At 43.0% G+C, this 24,884-nt stretch overlaps 1 protein-coding gene across 1 annotated transcript in view; it reads left to right on the forward strand.

The window, feature by feature from the left end:
* CMPK1 (cytidine/uridine monophosphate kinase 1) overlaps positions 1-7,924 on the forward strand; it is a 35,189-nt gene extending 27,265 nt beyond the window's left edge. The window contains exons 3-6 of the mRNA XM_060089773.1: positions 3,829-3,981; positions 5,462-5,538; positions 5,782-5,878; positions 6,893-7,924. Coding sequence (XP_059945756.1) covers positions 3,829-3,981; positions 5,462-5,538; positions 5,782-5,878; positions 6,893-6,934 — 369 coding nt within the window. The 3' untranslated portion in view covers positions 6,935-7,924. The remainder of the gene's footprint in view (positions 1-3,828; positions 3,982-5,461; positions 5,539-5,781; positions 5,879-6,892) is intronic.
* Positions 7,925-24,884: the final 16,960 nt, after the last annotated feature.

A 24,884-nucleotide genomic window follows, 5' to 3' on the forward strand; every position in this document is an offset into this window, starting at 1 on the left:
CCCTCCCTCTCTCCCTCCCATGACCCTCCCATTGTTGCCATTCTCTCCGTCATGGTTCCTTTTCTGGTGCATGCATCACCATCTTCAGTGTGAAATGCTGAGACGAACAGCTATCAAACTAAAATAGGCCCCATCTAAAAACATTTACCTTGCATTTACATGATAACTCTCCACTATAGATTCTCAAGATTATAGTCATTAATAGATATTTTCACGTATAAGAAACGTGAAGGAGAAATGGAAGAGTGAGAACAGCAAGAAATAGTTGAAGCCCAATGGAAAAGAGATACATGAGCTTCTGATTGGAACCAGAGAAACTTGAAGAGTGGCTCATTCACACACATTCTTACCTCTTGTCTCAGAGATTGGAGTAACCTGCTTCCATTCAGAGTAACTAAATCCTCTCTCCTTATTCTCTGGATTTAATGCCCTTTCTCCACTTTTATGCTCAGTTGTGAAAGAATAGTCTACATTTTTTACTTTTTCATTTTCTACTCTTCAGCTCTTTGCACTAAGACTCTATTTCCATCTTCATTGAAACTATTCTTGCTGATATTACCAGTGATCTCTATCAAATCTAGGGGATATTTTCAGTCATTTTTCTTGTAGCCTTTAACTTCCTGTCTTTTTGAAACTCGTTCCTCCTTTGTTCTCTGTGACACCGTTTCTCTTGATTCTCTTCCTCCTTCAGTGACTGCTATTTCTTTATTTATTTATTTTTTTTTTTTTTGCGGTATGCGGGCCTCTCACTGTCGTGGCCTCCCCCGTTGCGGAGCACAGGCTCCGGACGCGCAGGCTCAGCGGCCATGGCTCACGGGCCCAGCCGCTCCACGGCATATGGGATCCTCCCAGACCGGGGCACGAACCCGTATCCCCTGCATCGGCAGGCGGACTCTCAACCACTTGCGCCACCAGGGAGGCCCAGTGACTGCTATTTCTTAAGTCTCCTTTGATAACTCTTCTTCTTCTGCAAGTTTCTTAAACCATGATGCTTCTCGGGGTTTCATCCTTGGTTCTCCTCTTATTTTATACATTTCTTGCTGGATGTTGTTAGCCATGTCCAAGGTTTTCACTGTGCTAATGATCCCAGAATCTATCTATAACTGTAGCACAAATCTCTTTTTCTGAACTCCAGACCTATATTTCTTTTTTTTTTTTTTTTTTGGCTGCACTCCGCAGCTTGGAGGATCTTGGTTCCCTGACCAAGGATCGAACCTGCACCATCAGCAGTGAAAGCACGGAGTCCTAACCACTGGACTGCCAGGGAATTCCCGAGACCTATATTTCTAACTATTAGGCATCCATCTGAATGTCTCACAAGTATCTCAAAATCAACATGTCCAAGTCTGACTGTATCATCTAAAATGTGATCACCCTTTATTTCCTATCCTGGTTAATGGTTCTACCATCTACCCAGCTGCCCAAGCCAGAAATCTGGGAGCCATCCTATGTTTTCCACCTCTTCCTCACTTTCCCAAATCCACTCATGAGCAGATCCTTTCAATTATCTTTCTCTTTATCCTCTTCTATTTATTAACAGTTTTTTTTCTCCTCTATTACTACTGTCATCTTAGTTCAGATCCTCTTTTTTTTTTTAATAATATTGGGAAGAATGCAGACATTATGTTGGGAAATCAATCACTGAAATACATTTTTCATTTTTTATTTATTTATTTTTTGGCTGCGTTGACTCTTCGTTGCTGTGTGCGGGCTTTCTCTAGTTGTGGCAAGCGGGGGCTGCTCTTCGTTGTGGTGTGCGGGCTTCCCACTGCAAGCCCGTGCTCTTGTTGTGGAGCATGGGCTCTAGGCATGCGGGCTTCAGTAGCTGTGGCTCGCAGCCTCAATAGTTGCGGTGCTTGGGCTTAGTTGCTCCACGGTATGTGAGATCTTCCTGGACTGGGGATCGAACCCGTGTCCCCTGCATTGGCAGGTGGATCCTTAACCACTGCGCCACCAGGAAAGTCCCAAGATCCTCTTTTTTTCTTATTTGGACCATCACTAGAGCCTTATCATTAGTCTTTTGCCTTTAATCCATCTTTGTCGCCTTCTAATTCATCCTTCATGGTACAGTCAGTGATTTTTTTTTCTAAAGGTGATGGGAGCATGTTCTTCTACGACTTAAAATTTCTCAGTGGTCCTGTATTGCTTGCAGAATAAAAACCAAATCCTTAGTGCGGTATAACAAGTTCTTCATTAATTTTGGCCCTACCTACTTTCTAGTCATTTCTCCTTCCACTCTCTACATGCATCCTAAGGTTCACCTCTACCAGCTTGTTTCAGATTCATCAAAGCTGTTATGCTTCTTCATTTCTGAGCCTTTAACACCCAGTTGACAACATCCCTGTCTGCCTGCCATTTCATTATTCAGAATTCAGCTCCTCTGCCACCTCTTTGGTAAAGCTCTTCCTGGCAGTTTCCCAGGTAGTTTGTGCTTGCTTCTTTGTTTTATCACAGCATCCTTGCATACCTCAGTATAGAACTTAGCACATTGGGCCTCCCTGGTGGCGCAGTGGTTGAGAGTCCGCCTGCCGATGCAGGGGATACGGGTTCGTGCCCCGGTCTGGGAGGATCCCATATGCCGCGGAGCGGCTGGGCCCGTGAGCCATGGCCGCTGGGCCTGCGCATCCGGAGCCTGTGCTCCACAACGGGAGAGGCCACAACAGTGAGAGGCCCGCATACTGCAAAAAAAAAAAAAAAAAAAAAAAAAAAAAAAAAAAAGAACTTAGCACATTTACTTGCACATATTTGTTACTCACTGGACTGTGAGCCTGCCAGGGGCCATGACCTTGCTCTTCATGTTCCCTGATGGTAGGCCTTGAATGAGTGTATGTTGAGTGAGTAGAATATTGATGTACCCCTTCAGATATCTTGTACTACCATAATTGGGATAGAAATGCTATAGCAGGGGTCCAAAAGCATTCTGTGAAATTTTGTGAATATTGGAGAAGCTAGATGCTGGGTTAAAGCCAATCCTCAGATAAAGGAATTAGGGGGTCCTGACAGCCATTGTTCTTCTTGAGGAACCAGGAAGGTTTGAGCACTGAGGGAACTGGATGTCAGTTTGCTTTAGAGTAGAGGCTCCTCTGGAGTTTGTCAAAGGCATGCATCTGTGCTTATCTCATGGTGATTGATAGTGGTAAGGATTTGGAGATTCGAGATCTGCATCTCCCAGTCACATGTTTCCACATTCTACCTAAATTCAGACTTTAAAAGAGGTTGGTGAAATGTGCAATTCTTGCTGTCTTTCTGAATGTATTGTTTCCTTTGCTACCTGTGTTTTGGGGTGGCCAGTGGCATTTCGGTTTAAATTAGCTTCAGTTAAAAAAAAAAAAAGAGTATTGACTCCTACACTAATAATTAATGCTAGCAATCTCTTTATATATCCAAAGCTTTTTGCAGTTGGACTTGAATTATTGCAGAGAATCTGAGTACCTGTAGAAGCAGCATACTTCCTACCATAGCAAAATGACTTGGGAAGAGGAAAGGGAAGGCAAGATAAGGGTCTCTGTTAAGCAAAGATATTGGTTAATGTTTATTTTTCTCTTTTTGCTGTTTATAACTTCATGAAAATAATATATGCTTAACTGTAGAAAATTTTAAAACTACAGAAAAAAAATTGTGTGTGTATGTGTATAAAATGGGGGATACATAACCATAACTCTACCAGCTTGAGGCAAACATGTTATTTCCTTTAAGTCTTTTTTTTCCTATGCACCCTCCATACTTAATATTTAAAGAATAATAATAAAACACACCCATATAGCTACCACTCTGCTTAAGAAATTGCATTAATATAGTGTTGAACTTAAATCTTCGCTTTTTCATTAGGAAATGGATCAGACAATGGCGGCCAATGCTCAGAAGAATAAATTCTTGATTGATGGGTTTCCAAGAAATCAAGACAACCTCCAAGGTTGGAACAAGACCATGGATGGGAAGGCTGATGTATCTTTCGTTTTGTTTTTTGACTGTAATAATGAGGTAATGAAAATCTTCATCTGCCTATATGGGCTTTAAACAGCTGATGGTCAACTATTAGAGAAAAAGAAAGTGATTTGTTTCACTTATATTTACATTTTATATTGACAGCAGTATTTTTTGAATTGGTAAGTTGGATGCACAGAACAGCACTGTCTTAAGCTATTTGGCATCAGCAATATTGTGGGCCTAAAATTTGCTTTATTTTCAAAATAACAAGAATTTGTGTTTTGCGTTAAGAATTGACTCATACCATGTTAGGTAATGAAGCTGCATTGTTACTTCTTTTTTTTTTTTTTTTTTTTTTTTGCTGTACGCGGGCCTCTCACTGCTGTGGCCTCTCCCGTTGCGGAGCACAGGCTCCGGACACACAGGCCCCGCGGCCATGGCTCGCGGGCCCAGCCGCTCCGCGGCATGTGGGATCCTCCGGGATCGGGGCACGAACCCGTGTCCCCTGCATCGGCAGGCGGACTCCCAACCACTGCGCCACCAGGGAGGCCCCATTGTTACTTCTTGAGTAGGCACTATTATCAGAGAGTATCTTGCCTTAGGATGTCGTTTACTGGAAAAGAAACACACATTTCTGGGAAGTTGGGAAAACTTTCTACTTTAAAGAAACATGTATGATAGCCTGATTTGTCTTCTAAGAGTGAAATAAAAAAAAAAGCAGGAAAGCAGTCTTTTTCTTTCTGGTACTTCTAATAACATACCCAGACATACTTTTGGATAACTAAATGAATTTCTCGGTATCTTTTTTTTTTTCCCCCCGGAACCATTTAATTAAAAGGGCTGACTCTGTATGACAGCTGTAATATAAACTTTATTAAATTAATGCCAACGGCCTGAAAGAATAAGAATCAGCAGTACTGCCTTGAAGGAAGTTGACTATTCTTAGGTTGAATTGCAAATGTGCCTGTGGTGGAGAGACTTGCTGCAGCCTTTGAGTTGTTTTAAAATGTAACTCTCTTTTTCCAACCCCCAAAAATATGTTTTCACTTACTCTTCAGAGTTAATTTTAGAATGTTACCACAGCTTTATAACTAAGGAATGTTTATTCACGATTAACAAGGGATACTTTATTCAAATGCAAATATGTTAACTCTTAAATATTTGGGTATTTATGGAATTATCAAAAAGTAAGCAAAAATGGAACAAAGTTTGATGCATGTAATTCATACCTAATAAGTTAATAATAGATGGAACCATACACATAGAGATCATCTCTTTATTGCGGTTTGAAAAAAAAATACACAGGAAAAACTGAGTCATGAATGAATTCTTATTATGCTCTGTACTTATTTAACCTAGTTTATATAAATTGAACCACATGTTTCAACTTTGCATGTTGATTAATGAATTAAACACATTGGGTTTAATGCAGGGTTTTGTTGGTAATCTTCGAACTTTCTTCTCTTTTCAGGTTTAAAAGACTGGCAAATTCATATATTTTTAAAAATAACTTTTTATATATTTCTCTTTTTAGATCTGTATTGAACGATGTCTTGAGAGGGGAAAGAGTAGTGGTAGAAGTGATGACAACAGAGAGAGCTTGGAAAAGAGGTACTTTGCAGTTTTTACACATTGCCACCACGTCTCAGTTTGGAACTTGAGTAACAGATTAAACACGTGCCCCATTTTGGACCAGAAAAAGAAAATGTCATGCTTAAATATGTAGAATGGCTTGTCTAAGAAGCTGATAAGGGAGGGAGCCAACTGGGTTTTATTCTGTATTGTCCCCCGATCTGTCCTATAACAGGGGAGAGAAGTATGCTTAGAACTTTGCAATATTTGCTTCTGTTGCAGAATTCAAACCTATCTTCAGTCAACAAAGCCAATTATTGACTTATATGAAGAAATGGGGAAAGTCAAGAAAATAGATGCTTCTAAATCTGTTGATGAAGTGAGTATCCCCAGCCTGCCTAATAGTTAAGTAACAATGTGATTTGGGGCAGGGAGGGGAGCAATATGCAGGAGAAAAAGAAATACCATGACAGATTATTTTGCTTTTCAAAACACTGGAGACTGAATGAAAAGCTAGGCTTTTTCTTCTTTTTTAAATTAAAGTATGTATATTTTATCAGTTTACAATATTGTGTTAGTTTCAGGTGTACTTCTTTTTGAATAGAGTCTAAAATGGGTTTTACAATTTCAGACTTGTTCTTTGTAAAAAGTGGGTGGTGTATTAATTCCAAACCTCTTTTCTCAAGCACTGGAAAATTGGCATTTTCAGAACTGTGATTTGGACCATGATCATTTTTTAAAAATCTGTAACATGAATAGCAAATCATCTAGCTGAAGAGCCCCAGGTTCTTTCATCTCTTCCATCACGTAGCACGTAGCTCCAGAGGTACAGGGTTTCCACGACTCAATGCTTGCCTCTTCCTTCGTGAATCTTGGGTCTCTGTACTGTGGTTTGCGGACTCAGTGCCCAGCCACTACGAGTGTCTCTTAAATTCACCTAATCTTTCCCTGATTCCCTGAATCATCTTCCCCTGGACCTTTTTTTATCATATAGTCATTTTTGGTTTTTTATCCATGGTCCCTTCCTGTAGAGGTGAGGTAATACAGAAGACTTAGTGTTTTAGAATCAGAACTAGGAAGATAAGCCACTTCAGTTTACTTTTACTTTTTATAATATTGGTAGCCTATCAAGAAGTTTGCTTTGTCCTAAAAGTACTAGTAAAATTGAAGCAACATGTTCATAATTTTATATTGAAGCAACACGTTCATAATTATTTACGGTATTGTACTACTGTCTAAAGTAAAATAGATGAAACTAAGAAATTATAATGTGTTTTTTTAATAATCCATTTTGAAAAGTCATGTAAAATTGACTTTTAACAGGAACTTAGCCATATGGTGTTTTAACAATATTTGCCTTTTAAATTATTATTATTATCCTTTTCCTTTACAGGTTTTTGATGAAGTTGTGAAGATTTTTGACAAAGAAGGCTAACTCTAAACCTGAAAGCATCCTTGAAATCATGCTTGAATATTGCTTTGATAGCTGCTATCACAACCCTTTTTAAGGCAATTTTAGTCTTTCATAATTACATCTCAATTAATGGCTGTAAAGTATGTAGTAAGACAAATTAAATTTTTTATCTTTTTTTTTTTTTTGGTCACAGGAGTAGGCAGTGAATTCGAGTCTAACTTCATCTTAGCTATGGTGCTCACAAAACAAAGAAGGGTGTTAGCTAGTTCTTTGTTTTTATTCAAAAAGAATATCCCTTTTATAGTTTGTGCCTTCTGTGAGCAAAACTTTTTAGTATGTGTGTATATCCCTTAAGCAATTACAACATGTTTGGATTAGGGATTCCCCATGTCTTCTTTCTCTTGCAGGTTTTAAGTTTCCAACCTGTTAAGTGAATTTATGGACCAAATTCTAAGGAACTTTTTGTGTAGTGAGTTCTTGGACAATGTGTTTGGTAAACAAACTCATGAATTCCTAGAAGTATTTTAGTATTTATCAAATAGCTGACCATTTCCTATAGAAAGGTAAGAAAACTTAGGCTTTGTTTTACTACAATTTGTACAAAGTTATTTGCAGGGCATAGTCTTTGCTTCCAGGGGTTGGGATGGGGGCACTGGGGGTTCAGAGCCTGGTGGAATTGTCAGTTTTATTCTGACATAAATCTGGGGTAAGGGGCAAGGATCACATCTAATGACATGTGTTCCTTGTGCTCTATTATATAATGTTATTAATGATTAAACTGATCTTAACAAAATTCCTAGTAGTGGAACCTTGAAATGCATGTACTTAGTAGATTTATGGTAAAATGATTTGGTTAGTGTTTTAGTAAGACTTCGAAGTTTTTTTTGTTTGTTTTCTAGACTAAGCATAGGGTTAGTACAAAGCAGAAGAAATCTAATGGTTAAATTTCCCATTTGTATTTTATTTTCCTGAATACTTTTTTTCGTAGTTGTTTAAGAAGATTTAAAAATTGCACTTTGGTCAGAAAAATAATAAATTTATCTTACAAATGTTTGATTCCCTTCCTGGCTACTTTTATTCAGTATTTTCTTGGCATCATGTTGAAGTATTAAAAGGTACAGAATTCTTTAAAAAGTATAGAGTCCAAAGGAATTTTCTCTTACATTCATTCTTCCTTTAAAAATCTCTGAAAAATTTGTTTTCTCCTTATCTTTTTCTGCCATCACTAATGCAAAGTGGTATCCAAGGTTCTTAATGTGAGATTTAAAATTTTTCTCATTTTCAGCACTTACACTGTTTGGTATACAGGGTTAAACTGGGCAAGGAATTTTGATTTTGTATAATTACATTTTATATTTAAAGTCATTGGTAATAGTGAGGACAATTTATGGATGTTCTTATATTGTAATACATTTATTTATTTCTGTGTGTGTTACGAAATTCACTTATTAGTGATGAATTTTCAACATACTTGCCATAGAAAACAAAGTATCCATAAGTACTGTAACATATTAGCCACTAAAATCTGTGTTAAGATTATCTTGGTTTCTTGGAAGAGATTGTAATGAATTCTTATCTAGTGATTTAATCTAGCCAATACTGAGGGATTTTACTGGTAGTGGTAGTTCAATCAAACAGCTGTAGTATGAAGCAAGAGTAAAGACCAAGATTTTGAGAACATTCCTACTCACATAAGTGAAGAAATCCATTGGATGGGGATCTAAATATTTATATTGTGAAAGCAAACTTAAGGTTTTTAAGAAGACTGCTGAGACTAGGTGCTTTGCTTCCTTTCATCAAATATCTTTCTGTGGCATTTGAGAGCAAAACCCCAGAAACATAGTAATTGCTAAATTACGAGGCTTTCCTTTTTGTTTGCTTTTTAAGTAGAAAAACATGTTGGCAATATTGAGTTTAGGAGTTGATTGAGTTACATCTGACTTCACTAGTTTTGGTCATTTCATTTATTAAAGATATAGTCATCAATGTATTTTTGACTTTAAAGACCCCAATGGAAGGCTTGTTGTTTTTAAAAAATTAACTAACATTATTTTTATTCAACGATGTTGGATGTGTATGAATTGTCAATATTTAGTGAGTAATCCCAATAAATTTTGCGCTATGGGCTTTGCTGTTTGCTGGTTCAGATTTCTATTCTCTCAAGCATACTGAAGATCAAGAAGTATCATATTTAACATGTGGGTCCTCACAGGGCAAAAGCAGAGTTCAGGATCCAAGAGAATTTTCCGCTCTGTGTATGATGTTTATGCGTCTTGAATTAAGCAGAAAGCATGACTTTATCCTGTTCCTTAAAGAAGTAATCCAGATTGAAGCACAAGTAGCCCAATTCATTACTGGCCTGCAGCATTCATTGCTTGTCTCTTTGAGGGGGAAATTGGCAGCAGGCAATGTGTATCAGGATGCGGGGTTTTTTGTGGCCTTGTAGCTTTGTCCATGTAATTTAAGTGGTTGCCTGACATTCCAGTGGTCCCTGGAGATAATAGTGGTTGACAGTTTTGGCCAGACAAGGTCAGCATCTTTTCCCTGGAGGTTTGGTCCTTCATCTGCAAACATATACTAATTGCACAAGCCACAGTGCTACAAACACATACTCTGCCTTCCAAGAGTTTTCTATCTAAAACTAACACTCTGACGTGGACAGACCTTCAGATGTCTTCTGTTGGCTAACTTCAGCCATTTTTATATAGCTTATTGCAGTTCTCCCTAGCCTTCTTGCATACTTCAGCTTAATTAAGTACTCCTTAATTCTAAGCAATTTTTTTTAAATGAAAGGAAGGAAGTTCATACATTGTGTACCAAAGGAAAAGGTAAAAATGGTCCTAATCACTTATCCCTTTATTTCTTCATCTCTGACTTCAGTGTGAGTACTCTCTTGGATTCAAGTCTGCTTTCCTTTGAGGGGGTGTGGTTATTTTGATTGTGATGTTAATTCTGGACTTTAGCTGAATTCTGCAGGTCATCATCTTTCCTCTTCTGGGGAGAGCTGAAGGACTAAGTTGAATTTCTGGCTACCACACTATGCCCTATGTCAGCCATACCAGCTCCAGGCTATAACCAGGGCTCAGGCTTCTATGGGATCTCTGCCATCCCATTCATTCTTCAAAGACGCTTTTCTTTCATGACTTTGTCCTTCTAAGACTCAGGCACAAGAGAAGCGGGCTCAATTATTTTGTACTGTTCAGTGAGACAGGGGTAATAAATCATCATTTCTCTAGGTGGTGAAGTTCTTGCAGCCACAGAAAATTGTTTTTTATTTTGTGATACATTTTGAAGTAACTTTATGCAACTTCTTAGCACTGGTCTTTGATGCCCTAACCAACCAGAGGAAAAGCATCTGCAGAGGTGGGTTACTACATCCCAACCCTAATGGTAGATAACCCTAAGAAATATTAAGAGCTGTCTTCCCCACAGTGAAATCAAGCAGTTAAGCAGCATACTACAGAATAGCAGATGTATTCTTGTTTGGTTGAGTAACCACATTTAAAAAGAGAATGTAAAATTTTTAAAAAGCCATGTATGTGAACTTTGGGAACACACATATAGTTGCCTTTAGAAGGCTCCCTGGAAGAAATATGCTTTCGGTGGCAGTGTCTATGAAATTAAGGGGAAAAAATTGCTACAGTGGACTCAGGATGGACTTCCAAGAAAACTCCTGAATTGGATAAGTTTCCCTGCTAGTTGGTAAATACTTGCAGCCCTTTGAGGACTGCGGGTGGAACTGGCTGTCTCACAGCCACCTGGCTCCAAGGGCTTCCTGAGCCAGAGGGGAAAGATGTTGAATCGGTCCAGCAGTTAGTACTGAAAAGCACAAAGCTCTTGTACGTGGCTCACCCTAGATTGTTTATTAGTTTTATAAAGAAGCATTTTTATAAGTGGCTCCAAAGCAGCTGCCAGAACTTGGCCAGAGTACCTATGAGCATTGCAAGGCTGCATCAAAGTGGCTTTGTCAAAATGTAAACCTCTGTTTTTTTTTTTTATTCTATTATTTAGTTTTGGCTGCGTCAGGTCTTAGTTGTGGCATGCAGGATCTTCTTTGAGGCGTGCAGGATCTTTTCTTGCGGCGCATGGGCTCTTCATTGCAGTGCGCGGGCTTCTCTCTAGATGTAGCGTGCGGGTTTTCTCCTAGTTATGGCGCGCAGGCTCCAGGGTGCGTGGACTCTGTAGTCTGTGGCACCAGGCTCTCTAGTTGAGGCGCGTGAGCTCAGTAGTTGTGGCACGTGGGCTTAGTTGCCCTGTGGCATGTGGGATCTTAGTTCCCTGACCAGGGATCAAACCCACGTCCCCTGCACTGTAAGGCAGATTCTTTACCACTGGGCCACCAGGGAAGTCCCAACCTCTTTTAAGTTATCAGGTAATGTGCGCAAAAGGCACAACTGTCATCCTATCCTCAACTGGGATGGTGGTCAAGATGAACACGTTGTTTACATTATTTAAGGGGAAAAATGCTAAAGTTTCATGGCTGACTTTTCGATTGAGTCAATATTCCCACATCAAAATGACCAAGTTAACACAGCGGCATCAAAACCCCTCTGGTGTTGGACCTTCCCCAGTGGTCCAGCGGTTAAGAATCCACACTTCCACTGCAGGGGGTACACAGTTCAATCCCAGGTCTGGGAACTTAAGATTCCACATGCTGCGTGGTGGGCCAAAAAGTGAAAAAAAAAAAAAAGAACATCTAGTGTCAAATTCTGTGTCAGAATGTCTGTGTCATATCCAATATCAAACATGACTGAGCAGAGACTGTATCTGTATTCCTTCCTCTATTTAGGGCCTTTACTTAGGTCTGGATAAGTGCTATTTAGGGAAAGAAGGTAACTGCTGACTTGAGGCTGCTACTGGTACTGTGTACTAATGGAAGATTCAGAAATTTAGGGGATGGGATGGGATGAGATGAGGGTAGGGAGAATAAAATCATTTGTATAGAGAAGCAAGAGCTGGTTGAGCCCAGTTCTGCTTCATACATAATGGGTTTCAGGTGTTAAGGTGGTGTCCTTAACACCCTCTATCTTTATTTATCCTGTTGTTTGAGTAATTTCATGGATATTTCTGAGTTTAGGTTGTGTCTTTGACTTAGGAAAGGAGCTATTTAATTTACAGTCATCAGCTAAATCATTGTTTTATATGACAGTACACAGATTATGGCCAGTTGCTGAAGTAATAGATGCATATAGGAGGCATTATTACAGTCTATAATCACATTCATTCAAGGATCTGCCATCTTAATTGAGCTAACTGGTCACATTAGCAAGCCAAATTTCAGAGATGCTAGCCCTTGTGACTGAGATCAGAGGGTTAGTTACAGGAGATGACAATAGCACTAAAATGATGACATTATAACAAAATTGGTTGGCCGTTCCTTCAAAATATGTTGGATGCAGGTTTGTGAGGAATACAACAGTATACAACCTTTGGTTTCTTAACTGTATTGTGTTTCTGTAGAGTGCTTTTAATGCTGGCAAACTTTTTTACCTCTGATCTCATTTTGTTTTCCCAACAAGGCAGGCTGCGATGATTCTCTTACTGACCTGTTTCATGGATGATTAAACTGAGGTCCAAGGGGCCCAAGTCAGTTGCCCCACAATCTTTACAGCTATATAGTTGTGCGTCTGGAACCGGAGCCCAGACCTCTGGGCCTTAACACATCTGCCTCCTGTCTTTCTGGTAGTCCATGCCTACCTGTAATTAAGCCCAGTTTTGAAGTGTGACCTCTAATACCCCACCAGACTTCCTCTGTCTCTAGCCCATTACCCACATTTATCTTCTCTATTGCACATATGCATAATTTATGAAGTTTCTTTGTTTACTTCCTGTTGATCTCTGCTGGATTATAAGTGCCTGGAGAGCAAAAATGTTGTCTGTCTTGTTCATCTCTGTTTCCCAGTACCTGCACATAGTAGTCACTCAATAAATATGCATGGTAGTTCTTGATCAATGGAGTCTTTGGGAAAGAAGTTTCTAAGAGGTCTTAGTTGTATTTTTTTATTCTCTTACTGACTTGGCACAGAGTATATTCTTAATAGGTTTTATTATTAATACATTTTATTGGCTATTGATGTAGCAGGGAAGAGAGACTGAGGAACGTGATGAGAGTCTGTGCCTTCGTATAAGAACTCAAATACCAAGAAGTTTCCCTAAGCTTTCTTTCTGCTTCCTGGGTCCCCTCCCCAGTGCCTGGGATAGGTATTCAAAGAAGTTTGCTGATGGTAATGCTGTTGGTGGTCAAGAGGTGCCTGGTTGGCATTGGAGAAGGGGAGAAGTGTATTCCAGGAGTGGGAAACAGCACTAGCAAACCCACCCAGATAGAAGCAGAACGAGGCCTAGAACCCAGCTCCCATTCCTTAACACCAATATGCTTTTACCTCTGTCATTACTAACAAGGATTTGGGAAGGCAAAGTAATATCCTGTGATGCTTCAGAACCAGTACTTTTTAATGGATTTCATTCAGTGTGCTGAGCTTTTAGTCAATGTCTTTCAAACCATTTTTTAAAAACCAATGCCTCAGGCTCCACCCCAGAAATTCTGATTTAATTTTAAAGGCTCCCCAGGTGAATCTAAACCAGTGGTTCTCAGACTTTCAAGTGTATGAGAATCACTTGGAGGGCTTCTTAAACCCAGATTGCTGGGCCTACACCCAGAGTTTCTGGTTCAGTAGATCTGGGGTATGGTCCAAGAATTTGCATTTCTTTTAAAGTTCCAGGTGATGCTGATATTGATACTTTGAGAACCACTGTACTAAACAGAGTGGCCAGAGGCAATATTGGAAACTTCCAGCCTTGCATCTTTATGGGCAAGGGACTATGTGTTCTTGGTCTTTGTTTCCACGGTGCCTAGCATAGTGTAGGTACTCAGTGCATGATGAATTGACAAATTGATTAACAACCTTAATGGAAGCTCATAGCTCAAGCAGTTGCCTAGCCTGCCATCCCTGAAGCTCATGGGTTGAGGCAGGAGAAGTACTTCAAGAAGATCACGAGTGTTCCCCCACTAAGGAAGTTGTCCAATGGCCACCAGCTTGACATAGGAGAGCTGCCTTCATCTCTCTTTGTAGCTGCCACTGTCTTGAAAGGTGAGGCGAGCCCAGGGGGCCACTGTCAGTTTCTCTAGACTTCTGAAGAAAGATGGAGTAGCTGTGTTCAGTGTGGGCTTGAGGGCAGAGCAAGGGCAGCAGAAGCAACATAAGGAAGACCTTTGAAAGTCAGACCTGACCAACATTGAATTGATCTGCTTGAGGACCTGATGAGCTCCCATCACTGGAGGAAGCAGAGCCTAGGACTCGTCTCAGTGGGATGCTTTAGTGTCTTCTAGCCCAGCGATTCTTTCTTTCACAGACCATCCTGTTCAAGTTGTAGTCTCAGTCTGAAGTCCACCTGGCAGCTCAGCCACATTCTCTGGTCCTGAAACCCAGGACACAGAACAACTCTCTGTCCATAGTAGCAGGGAGGAGAGACTGAGGAACATGATGAGAGTCTGTGCCTTCACATAAGAACTCAAATACTGAGAAGTTTCCCTAAGCTTTTCTTTCTGCTTCCCAGGTCCCCTCCCCAGTGCCTGGGATAGGTACTCAAAGAAGTTTGCTGATGGTAATGCTGTTGGTGGTCAAGAGGTGCCTGGTTGGCATTGGAGAAGAGGAGAAGTGTATTCCAGGAGCGGGAAACAGCAGTAGCAAAAGGATGGCAGTGAGAATGCGTGAGGCATAGGGGAGACCATATTCCAAACAATGGGAGATGGGAGTATGCAAAGATAAGGTGGAGAAATACAATGGACAAACCTTAAAGACAAGTAAAAGAATGTGGATTTGTCCTGTGTCTGTTTAGCTGAGTCTAGACCAGAACGCTGGGTAACTGCTAGGCTGGATGAGCCAGTGTGACAGAGTCTTCTCAGATTTTGGAAGCTGCACTTTTCCTCCTCTCACCCCTTCTCTTTATTCTTCTCTTTCTCCTCCTCACTGTAAGCTGTCCCTTGAGTTCTATTCTGAACTCTTAATGGTTTTTCCATCTCACTAGGGACAGTGTGCAAACCCTCCTTGGCTTGGCCTGGTTGGGGCTGGGCCCGGGGCCGGCTCAGGCGAGCCGGGGAGAGGAGGTGGCTCCCAGCAATAAGCAACCCACAGAATTGTGTCTGTTATTTATGAAAAAGTTTCTGGGTTTTCGGCTAATTGCAAAAATACATAATGGATGCTTTTCGCATCTGCTAGTTATTCTGGAACAGGCCTGCATCCAAGAGCAAACTTTAAACAAACAATAAGATTATGGAGCTTAACTATTTCAATGTGTGACAGAAAAGAAAGCCAAGGCCCCAAAAGTTGCATTAATACACATGCACTCAGACACAAGCAAGGGGATGACAGATACACATACATACAAATATACAGATTCACATCCTGGTACCAGTGCACACAAATGCGTGCTTGGGTACTAGCACCTAGTACATACGTGGACGTACAACTCGAACACACGTGCCCAGTCACAGGCACCAGTGCACATACTCAGACACGAAGACAAATGCACATGCATGCACTCATGTATATATATACCCCTATACAGTTGGGCAGCACAAGCACACAGACACAAAAGCACACAGACACACAACCCCAGACACCAGTGCAACAAGTGGTCCTCCTAGGTGGGTGAGTGGGTCTTCCCAGTCCAGAGGTAAGTACTCAGCTGGGCACTGACTGTGCCTGGGTGGTATCGGGTGTAGTTATTCGGTGTGGCCACCAAGGGGCGCCCAGGATCCATACTGCGTCCACTTTTTTGCTGGTTCTGTCAGCCCGTCAATCGTTTCTGTACCCACAAGCCTGCATCTTCCTGTTCCGGATCCCTGAACAGAGCTGAGAGGGTCCTTGCTCCCAGCTCCAACCTTCTAGGACCCACTGTATTTATTCTCACCTTGTCCCTGTCTCAAACCACTGAAACAAGCACAGGTCTCCATCCCTACTCCCTCCCAGCTGGACATATACTTCAGAGCCCCCTGCTCAGTCCTCAGACTGCTCTTTGGAGAAGTGGATCTGTCAGGTCTTGATCATAATGTAGCCTCCACCAAAGCTTCTCTCCCAGGAGCAGCTGTGAAAATCCCACCTATTTTTCAAAGTCTAATTCAGCATCTCCCTGTGCAGGACTGTCAAAGTTAACAATGTGTGTTAAAATAATTGAATGGATGAGTTAATGTCCAGCTCAACACCTGACTCTGCCTCGTCCACTGACCCCAGCTGGAGAGGTCTCTCACCCTCTAGCACCTGCCTTCCGGCTTTTTATGTGCTTTTATGAAACAAATCCCAGCTTTAATACACAGCAAAGCAGAAGTCAACCCCTTTCAGCATCCCTGACAGGTAGCTAGCTACCCTAGTAACAGAGAGCTCACCCCTCCCTGAGCAGCCCCTCCTCACTGGGTCTAGAAAGTTCCTCTGTGTTCCTTCTCCATAAACATTCTCAGAGCTCCTTCTTCATGACAGGGGCTGTGGCAGGCTCTGAATAGACAAGATCTCTGCCCTTCAACAAATTAGTCCAGTGAGGGCGTTTAACCAGTACAGCATGAAGCATGCAATAGTACAGTAAGTACAAAGTGCAGGGGAGGGTGTGATGAACTTTCCAGAGGAGTAAGGTGGGGAGTCAGGGAGACATTTACAGAGGGAGTGAGAGCTGAACTGAGACTCAAAATGAATAAGAACAATCATTATAGTTCTGTATACTGAATGTTTAGTGTGTTTGTGACTGCTCATCCTCAGAGGTGAAATTCTAATTCTAACCCGTGTCTGCCTATCTGCAGTCTGAGAGCTTAGCCACTAGGCTAAAACACCTCATATGACATAAATAAAGTAAGAGTTTGGGGGCAGCAGGGAGGGGAAGGGCATGCCACGTGTTTTAGTTTTCTATTGCTGCCTAACAAATCATCACAAACTTGGTGACTTTAAACAACACCCACTTGTTACTTCAGTTTTGTAGGTCCGAAGTCTGGGTTCTCTGCTCACAGTATCACAAAGCTGAAATCAAGGTATCATCTGGAGGCTCAGGAAAGAATCCACTTCCAAGCTTCCATACTGTTGGCTGAAGTCAATTCCTTGCAGTTGTAGGACTGAGATTCCTGTTTCCTTGGTGACTGTTGGTCATGGGACACTCTTGGCACTAGAGGCTGTGCTCAGATCCTTTCCATGTGCCCGCTCCGTTTTCCATCCAAGAAAGGCAAACAGAATCTTCCCCATGCTTCAAACCCCTGACTTCTTCTGTCACCAGCTGGTCAAGTGAATCTTTTATGCTTTGTTTATAGATGCATCTGAAAACTTAGAAACTAGTAAACTTTTTCATGTAATTGTGTTATTGTTCATTGCAGATCTGGGGATTCCTAGATTGCATATTCTTACTTACACCACTTTTTCTGTTCCTCAAATTCCTAACTGCCTTTATCTCTCCCTCATATTTATCCAGTCTCTCTTTCATCCAGTCTTCCTCTCTCACCAGAGACTTCCTTCCAAGTCCCTCTATTCTCATGCTGTAATGTGATCAGCTAGTGTCCAAGCCTGCTGGAAATCCATCACTTTAACTTCCTTTCACAGCTTTCTGTGTGGGGGCCACCCTTTTTTGAAACATGTTTCCCACTTTCATGGTTTATGTCCATGTTTGTCTAGAGCACACCCACGCCCTCCAAGTAACCACCTGAGGAAGAATGCATAGGATGTAAGTATTCTCACTCCTGGCATGTCTCCCTATGTCTTTACTATATCTGTATAGTTGATGGTTCATATGACTATGTTCCCTCAGCACTTTGAAGCATTTCTCTACTAACTTCTAGCATCCTGTGTTGCTGCTGAGAATTCTGAAGTCACTCTGATTACCATTCCTTTGTGACCTTTTTTCTTTATTTTTATCTTTCTCCCATCTGAAAGCTTTTAGGTCTTCTCTTTATCTCCCTGTATTTAAAAAGTCAGGATATGGTACCCAAGGGCAGGTCATTTTTTCATTCATTTTGGGTGCACATATTGAGCTCTTTTTAATATGGAGACTTTGTGAACTTCGTTCAAGGGAAATTTTCTTAGTTAACTTTTAAATAATTTCTCCATTTTTATCTGTTTTTGCTAGAATTCCCATTTAGATTTTTAACTTCATGTATTGATCCTTTATGTCTCATATTTTCTACCTTCTTATCTTTTTATTTCACTCTCTGAGAAATTTCCTTAACTTGAAAACATTGAAACCTACTAAAATTTGAAATATATATTTAAATTTTCAAGAGCTCTCTCGTTCTCTGGTTGTTTCTTTTTTCTTCATACCATCTAGTTTTTATTTTATGGATACACTATCTCCTTGAATCTCTATAAGGATTCTATTGAGTGTTAAACTTTTTTCATTTTTTTTAAGTTCTTTTCTGGTCCTTGCATTATTTCCATTTCCTTTGGGGTCATTTTATTTGTTTGTCTTACTCTTTCAGTTTGGTGGCTTTCCTCAAATGTTTGGTAATCCTTGGCTGTCCATTCATATTTACAAATGAAGAACTAAAGAGCTTGCTGATTAACTAGTGTGCATGCCTCAGGTTGACTGAGCAGTCAGTCTATAGTAGAGGACTTGCTTCCCCTACTCCCACCCCGATACCAGAACATGAAGGTCTTTCATCTGGGGACAATAGATTGCTCCAGAACCCGCCACCCCGCCTGACCTCCCCCTGGAGAGTAGACCCTGACCTCTTGGTGCTCTGTGCCTGGGGTTGGGGAGAGACTGTCCAATGTTGATTTTTAATTAATCCCCTGTTTTAAGCTCTGTGTCTTGCTGGTTCTGCCAAGACAGGCTGCCTCCTTCCTTAGCTGTATCTTCCTCTCCGCACACTCTGTCCTAAGACTTTCTCTGCCGTCCTGCATCACTTACCACTCCTCCACCTGCTTTCTATTGTTCTGTTGTAATAGCTTGTCTGCTGAGGTTACCTCACCCATTATCTTTATTGTTGTGGTTTGCATCCTTTGTATTCCTTAATAGTCATTTTATCAATAGAAGTCTCTCAAGCAAAAGGGGCATAAAACAGGCAGTCAATTTATCATCCTTAAGGACATGTCAGCCTAAGCTCTTCCTTATTATCCCTCTAATTACAGCACTGGCCCAGTTGTGAGGTCCTCCAAGTGTGTCTCCTGTGCACACTCTCTCCTCCCCGGCTCCAGGCACCTCTTCCTCACCTATCAAGGCTCTCTCCTCCTCAGGAAAGGACTGTAAACTCCTTTACTCTGAGGGTGCCTGTCAGAGGGTGAGAACTTCAGAGAACACAGTCCCCATTGGTTCAGACCTAACAAATGAAGAGAGAATGGTGGGATCTCAGTTCTAGGGCTTAGTTTAGGGAAGTTCTACCTCAGGTGTGAGTGCGGGTCTTCTATGCCTCGAGGCCCTAAAATGCTCCCATGTTACTCACTGGTGATAATAGTACAAATGTGACTCTCCCAGAGGACTGAGACGGCCCAACTGTGGCTGGAGAGAGCGGCTGCTGCTTCTCAGCACTACAACCCCTGCCCCTGGGCCTGGACTTTAACAGAAAATCCAACTCACTCTGGCTTAAGCCTTTAGAACATTATTTGCTTACTTAAGTCCAGAGACTGTGTGGTGGCTCATAGGTAACAAGGACCATGACCCTTTCCATCTTCCACATCATCGTCCTCAGGGTGTAGGTATGGTAGATTACATTTTCCAAAGATGGAGGCAACAATATCTCCCATGCCACTTGCTCTTCTGCAGTGTGACCTTGCCATGCCTTCATTAAGAGGTGGAGTCATGGATAAAGAAGATGTGGTATATATATATATATATATACAATGGAGTATTACTCAGCCAAAGAAGAGTGAAATAATGTCATTTGCAGCAACATGGATGGATCTAGAGATTATCATACTAAGCGAAGTAAGTCAAGCAGAGAAAGACAAATGCCATATGATATCATTTATATGTGGAATCTAAACTATGACACAAATGAACATATCTACAAAACAGAAACAGACAGAGAACAGATTTGTGGTTGCCAAAGGGGAGAGGGAGTGGGGGAGGGAAGGATTGGGAGTTTGGGATTAGCAGATGCAAACTAGCATGTATAGGATGGATAAACAACAAGGTCCTACTGTATAGCACAGGGAACTATATCCACATCCTGTGATAAACCATAATGGAAGAGAATATGAAAGAGAATGTATATATAACTGAGTCACTTTGCTGTACAGCAGAAATTAACATTGCAAATCAACTATACTTCAATAAAATAAAATAAAATAAAAGAGGTAGAATCTAATTCTCTTCCCCTTGAATCTGGGCTGGCCATAGTGACTAGCTTAACCAATATAATGTGGTAGAAATGACATTTAGAATTTTCAAGGTTAGGTCATAAGCCTTGCAGCATCTGTCTGGGCCTCTTAAAATGCTTAGTGCTTGAAACACTTGCCCTTGGAAACCAGCAGCTACGCTGGGGTCACCCAAGCCACATGAAGGGGCCATGTGCAGGTGTCCTGGTCAAGAGCCCTGGCTGAGCTCTCACTGGACATCCAGCATCAACCGCCAGCTATGTGAGTGAGCCATCTAGGACATCCAGACCAGGTGAGCCTTTAGATGACTCCTGCCTGAGCCTCCACCAGATTGTAACCTCATAAGAGACCTCAAGTGAGAATCATCTAGTTGAGCCCAGTCAACCTACGGAATGGTGAAAGATAATACCTAATTGTTGTTTTAAGATACTGAATTTGGGGAGGTAATTTGTTACGTAGTAAAAGATGACTGGAACAGTTGGCTTTCTTCCTCTCGCCTGTAGCCTCAAGTTACAAGATGGCCTCCTCAACTACGAGCATCATTACAAACAACCACATCTAAAAACAGAAGTAAGGAAGTAAGTACAGACCAAAGTCTTTCTGCTTGAGTGACTTTAAGGGGGAGGAATATCCTACCCAGAAGTCACCCAGCAGAATCCCCCATATTCTCATTGGCCAGAACTGGGTCACACAGCCTCTCCTAACCACTAGACAGGCTGGGTACAGCCTCTTTAGTGGGAGGTAGGCAAAGGAACAGGAGGCTGGGAATCACTGTCGTTTGGGCAACCAACAGCGTCGGCTATACTTTGTTGATGTGGTGGTAGTTCTAGGGGGAAGAACAATCAGGTGGGAAAATGACCCCATGCTAAAGACGGAACCTTCACTGCTCCTTCCAGAAGCGAAGCTGCCTCAGTGGGAACAAGTTTATTGAAAACTCCTTCTTCAGGTAGGAAGCATGGTGTACTGCCTAGAGTCCCCCCGCTGGGAGGCGGAACCTGGCTCTAGGGCTTGCTAGTGGTGCGGTATTAGTGCGTTAGTTCCCCATTCTGTGCCTCAGTTTCCTCCTCTGCACGCTGAAAGGATTCCTTCCAACTCCTTCACATTAGGAGAAGCTGGGGCAGAAGGGAAGTGCTGGATGCTTACAGTGTGTGGAGGCCATGCACTGCCCAAGTCAAGCTCGGCAGAGCCTGCCTCTGGCCACAGATGTTGGGATTTGCCAAACAAACCCTAATCACTTAATGAGAAATGAAAATGGTGCCTGGTTCCTCCACTTAATTGCCCCTTTGAAAACAACACACGGGAGATTTACAGTAATCACCATAATCGCCTCGTAAAAACCCAAGAATTTGAGGACTGACATGCCTCATTTCTGGGAGGAATTAGAGGCAAAAATTAAGGCAAGGAATTCCTGGCCTGCCTTGGCCTTGGCTCCCTGGAATCCAGGACTCTGCCCACAGAGAGCCTGCCACCCTGGACAGCCTCCTGGCCCAAGCAAATATGGCTCCAAACTCTCCGCAGCAGTGTTTCCTCACAGGCCTGCTCCCTGGACCTCTTTGTCATTGGTACTGCCTAAGGAAGGTAGACCAAATGCCAGAGGGCCTGACACCCCTGAGGGTCAGATGGAGGTCCTCAAGGAGGAGAGAGAGGAATCTTGCTGCACCCACTAGCGACATCTGAGCTGAAGGACGGGAGGGGAGGGGAGATGCGGAGGTGGGAGCACAGGCTGTCCCTAGTCCCTGGAAAGCCGCAGCTCTCAGGTTCTCCTGAGCCCATCCATCTTGATTTGCACACCTCCCATGACAAGGTGTTCTGACCTCCCAGGACATCTACTAAGGTAGCCTGGCAGGGAGAAGCTTCACACTCAGCTCAGCAGAAGTCTCTTGCCTTTCACTGCCTCATAACTGGACTCAGAATCACTGAGTGTCAAGGTTAGAACTGTCCTCTGGGTTTGCGTCTCCAGCTTCTCCCCTCGACAGCAATTCCTTTCTTTCTTCCCTCTCACTCTCCTCTACTCATTCATTCAAAAATATCTATTAAATCCCTGACGTGCATCAGAAACTACCAATTCTTACCACAGTAGCCAGAGTGGTGCTTTTAAAACCTGAATCAGATCACTCTCCAAATCAAAGGGAAGGCGGCTCCTGCACGGCTCTCATGCCCCGCCCTTCGCCCACTCTGCTCCAGCCACGCTGGCCCTCCTTGCTGTTCCTGGAAAACACCAGGGACCCTCCCACCTCAGCGCTTTTGCCCTTGCTGTTCCCACTGCCAGGAAGGCCCTTCCCCGGTATATCCAAATGCCTCCCTCCCTCACTTCCTTCCAGGCCTTTCCTGACCTCTCTATATAAAATTGCACCCCTACTCTCTCTATTATCCTCCCCAACTTTATTTCTGTCCATCGTGCTCATTACCTTCTGAGACACAGTCCACTCTAAGATTTGCTGATTGTCTCTCTACACTAGAAGGTAAGCTCCAAAGGGCAGAGATTTTTGTCTTTTTTTTTCACGATTATATTCAAACACTTAGCACAGCAGCTGTCACACTGTAGGTGCTCAATAAATATCTGTTGAGTGAATGAACCATGTGGAGAGAGCAGAGAAAAAGATAAAGCCCCCACCCTTGTGGAACTTAGAGTCTGGTGGCAGAGGCAGACGTTAGGCAAATAGTCACCTGTAGGACTAAGTGACTCAACTGTGGTAAACGCTGGTGGGAACGCGGCAGGTGGAATGAGGGTGATCTGACCACAGGCCAGACAGGCCAGTTGGCGGAAATTTGGCACAAAAATCCTCCGTTTGCGAGAGGATTGGACACGTAGGGTGATGAGGGTTTGGGCCACGAAGCTTCGGGAGGAGAAGGTGCTGGAGAAGTTTGGGGTGCCACCTCTAGACCCTCTAAAGGCAACGGGACTCCGTGACGAGAGGGCGGCCGTCCGCCAACTGGGTTCAAGTCCCCGCTCCTCTGCCTCTTCCCAGCCACTCACCCTGGGGCAAGCCACCTCAGGGCCAGAGCGCTAGGTTCCTTGTCTGTGGGCTGGAGAAGGGACAACTAGGCCTGCCGGGAGGAAGGGATGAAATATTTGTTAGAGCCGGAGCCTGTAGGTGCTTGGTGAGTGCCAGCTCCTTTCCGGCCCCTCTCTTCTTTGTTGAACTTTTCAACACCCAATCTCTGAAATCAAACGGCTGCTCCGCCTTCTCTCCTGGCCCCTCACAGCTTTGGGGAGCAGTATGAGGAAGGGAAGCACCTAATCAACCTGAATGTCAACTGCAGGTTAACAGAAATGAACAGGACCTTTGGGGGCAGCATGTGAGAGGATTAGACTGATTTCTGCTGAGCCCCAGCCCCTCCTGGGCTCCGGGCCAAACAGGGTTGGCTTTGGAGCTATTAACTACAACTCCCATCAGCTTCCGGGCCAATGCCTGCTGACCCATCATGGGACCATGTGACTAGAATGAAGCTTGGGGTGGGGGATGGCTGACAAAGCTAGTGACACAACTAGTGTCGCCAACTGCCAGGCTCTGGGAGGAGCCCTCCTTGACTGACAACCTAGAGAGAGCTCCCAGCACAGGCCCATGTACGCACACGTGTTCGCGCGCACACGCACACACACGCACACGCATATCCACACACAGCTCCCGGCTCCACAGCCCTCCCACCCCCATGGGAGGATGAACTCCCTGCTCCCTCACATCCTGCTCTCTCTCCTGATTGGTAAGTGGGGGAGGGAGGTTGGTAGGAGGAAGCAAACACATCACTTCTTCCCATGGTTAGCGTGGACAGTGGCTACACTCAGGCGTGTGGCAAACTCTCCCGTACTGTGGACCGGCCCCAGTGTTAAGCAACGGAGAAGCAATGAATCAGATCTGAGCCTTGGCCTCAGGGATCACATTCTATTGGGGACAACAGAGACTTGCACAGATAATTACTATATAAACTACACAGTAGAGGGTCCAAGAGGGAACCTGCAGAAAGAAAACCTGGATTACACTTTGGGGGTTGAGGGTGGTGACAGGAAAGGCTTTGGGATAAGGTAGCCTTTAAACCGGGCTGAGATTGGATGGAAGGGCTCCTAGGTTGGTAGAACTGCGCAAAGTCACAGAGGAGGGAGAGTGAGGGGCCCGCAGGAAATGGCAAAATGCCTGATGTCAGCCTAGAGCACAGGTGGGATGTAATTGCTTTCATCACAGCGATTCGGTTTGTAACCAGCCCTGAGGAACCCTCCCAGGGGCTAATGCCTCCCAATCCTTCCCTGCATCTGCCGGACACCTCGGATGGCTTTGGATGGCTCCTAGGGGACCAGAAGACCACTGTCTTTCTTGTTAGCTGCTTCACTGCCCTGCTTGGCTCTACATTCGACTCCTTCAAATTAGCCTCTCTTGCATCATCTCAAGTGTCCCCTGGAGGTGCTCCTGCCTCTTCTCTCCCTGCTTACATGCATCTCATCCTTCAAGGACAGAGGAGTCCTGCTTCCTCCAGGGAAGCCCTCCTAACCACTCCAGCTCACTCTGGCCTCCTCATCAGATCACCTGAAATGCCTGAAGTAACCATGTGGCTTCACTCAATGACCCCTTTTCAGTAAAGGTGCTTTGTCATATGCTATAGAATGATGCTATTTTCACAGCAAGAAATTCACTAGAGTCTGTTTAATATATGCATATGTATAACTGATTCACTTTGCTGTACAGCAGAAACTAACA

The sequence above is a fragment of the Mesoplodon densirostris genome, chromosome 2, assembly GCF_025265405.1.
Source record: "Mesoplodon densirostris isolate mMesDen1 chromosome 2, mMesDen1 primary haplotype, whole genome shotgun sequence".
Classification (NCBI taxonomy): Eukaryota; Metazoa; Chordata; class Mammalia; order Artiodactyla; family Ziphiidae; genus Mesoplodon; species Mesoplodon densirostris.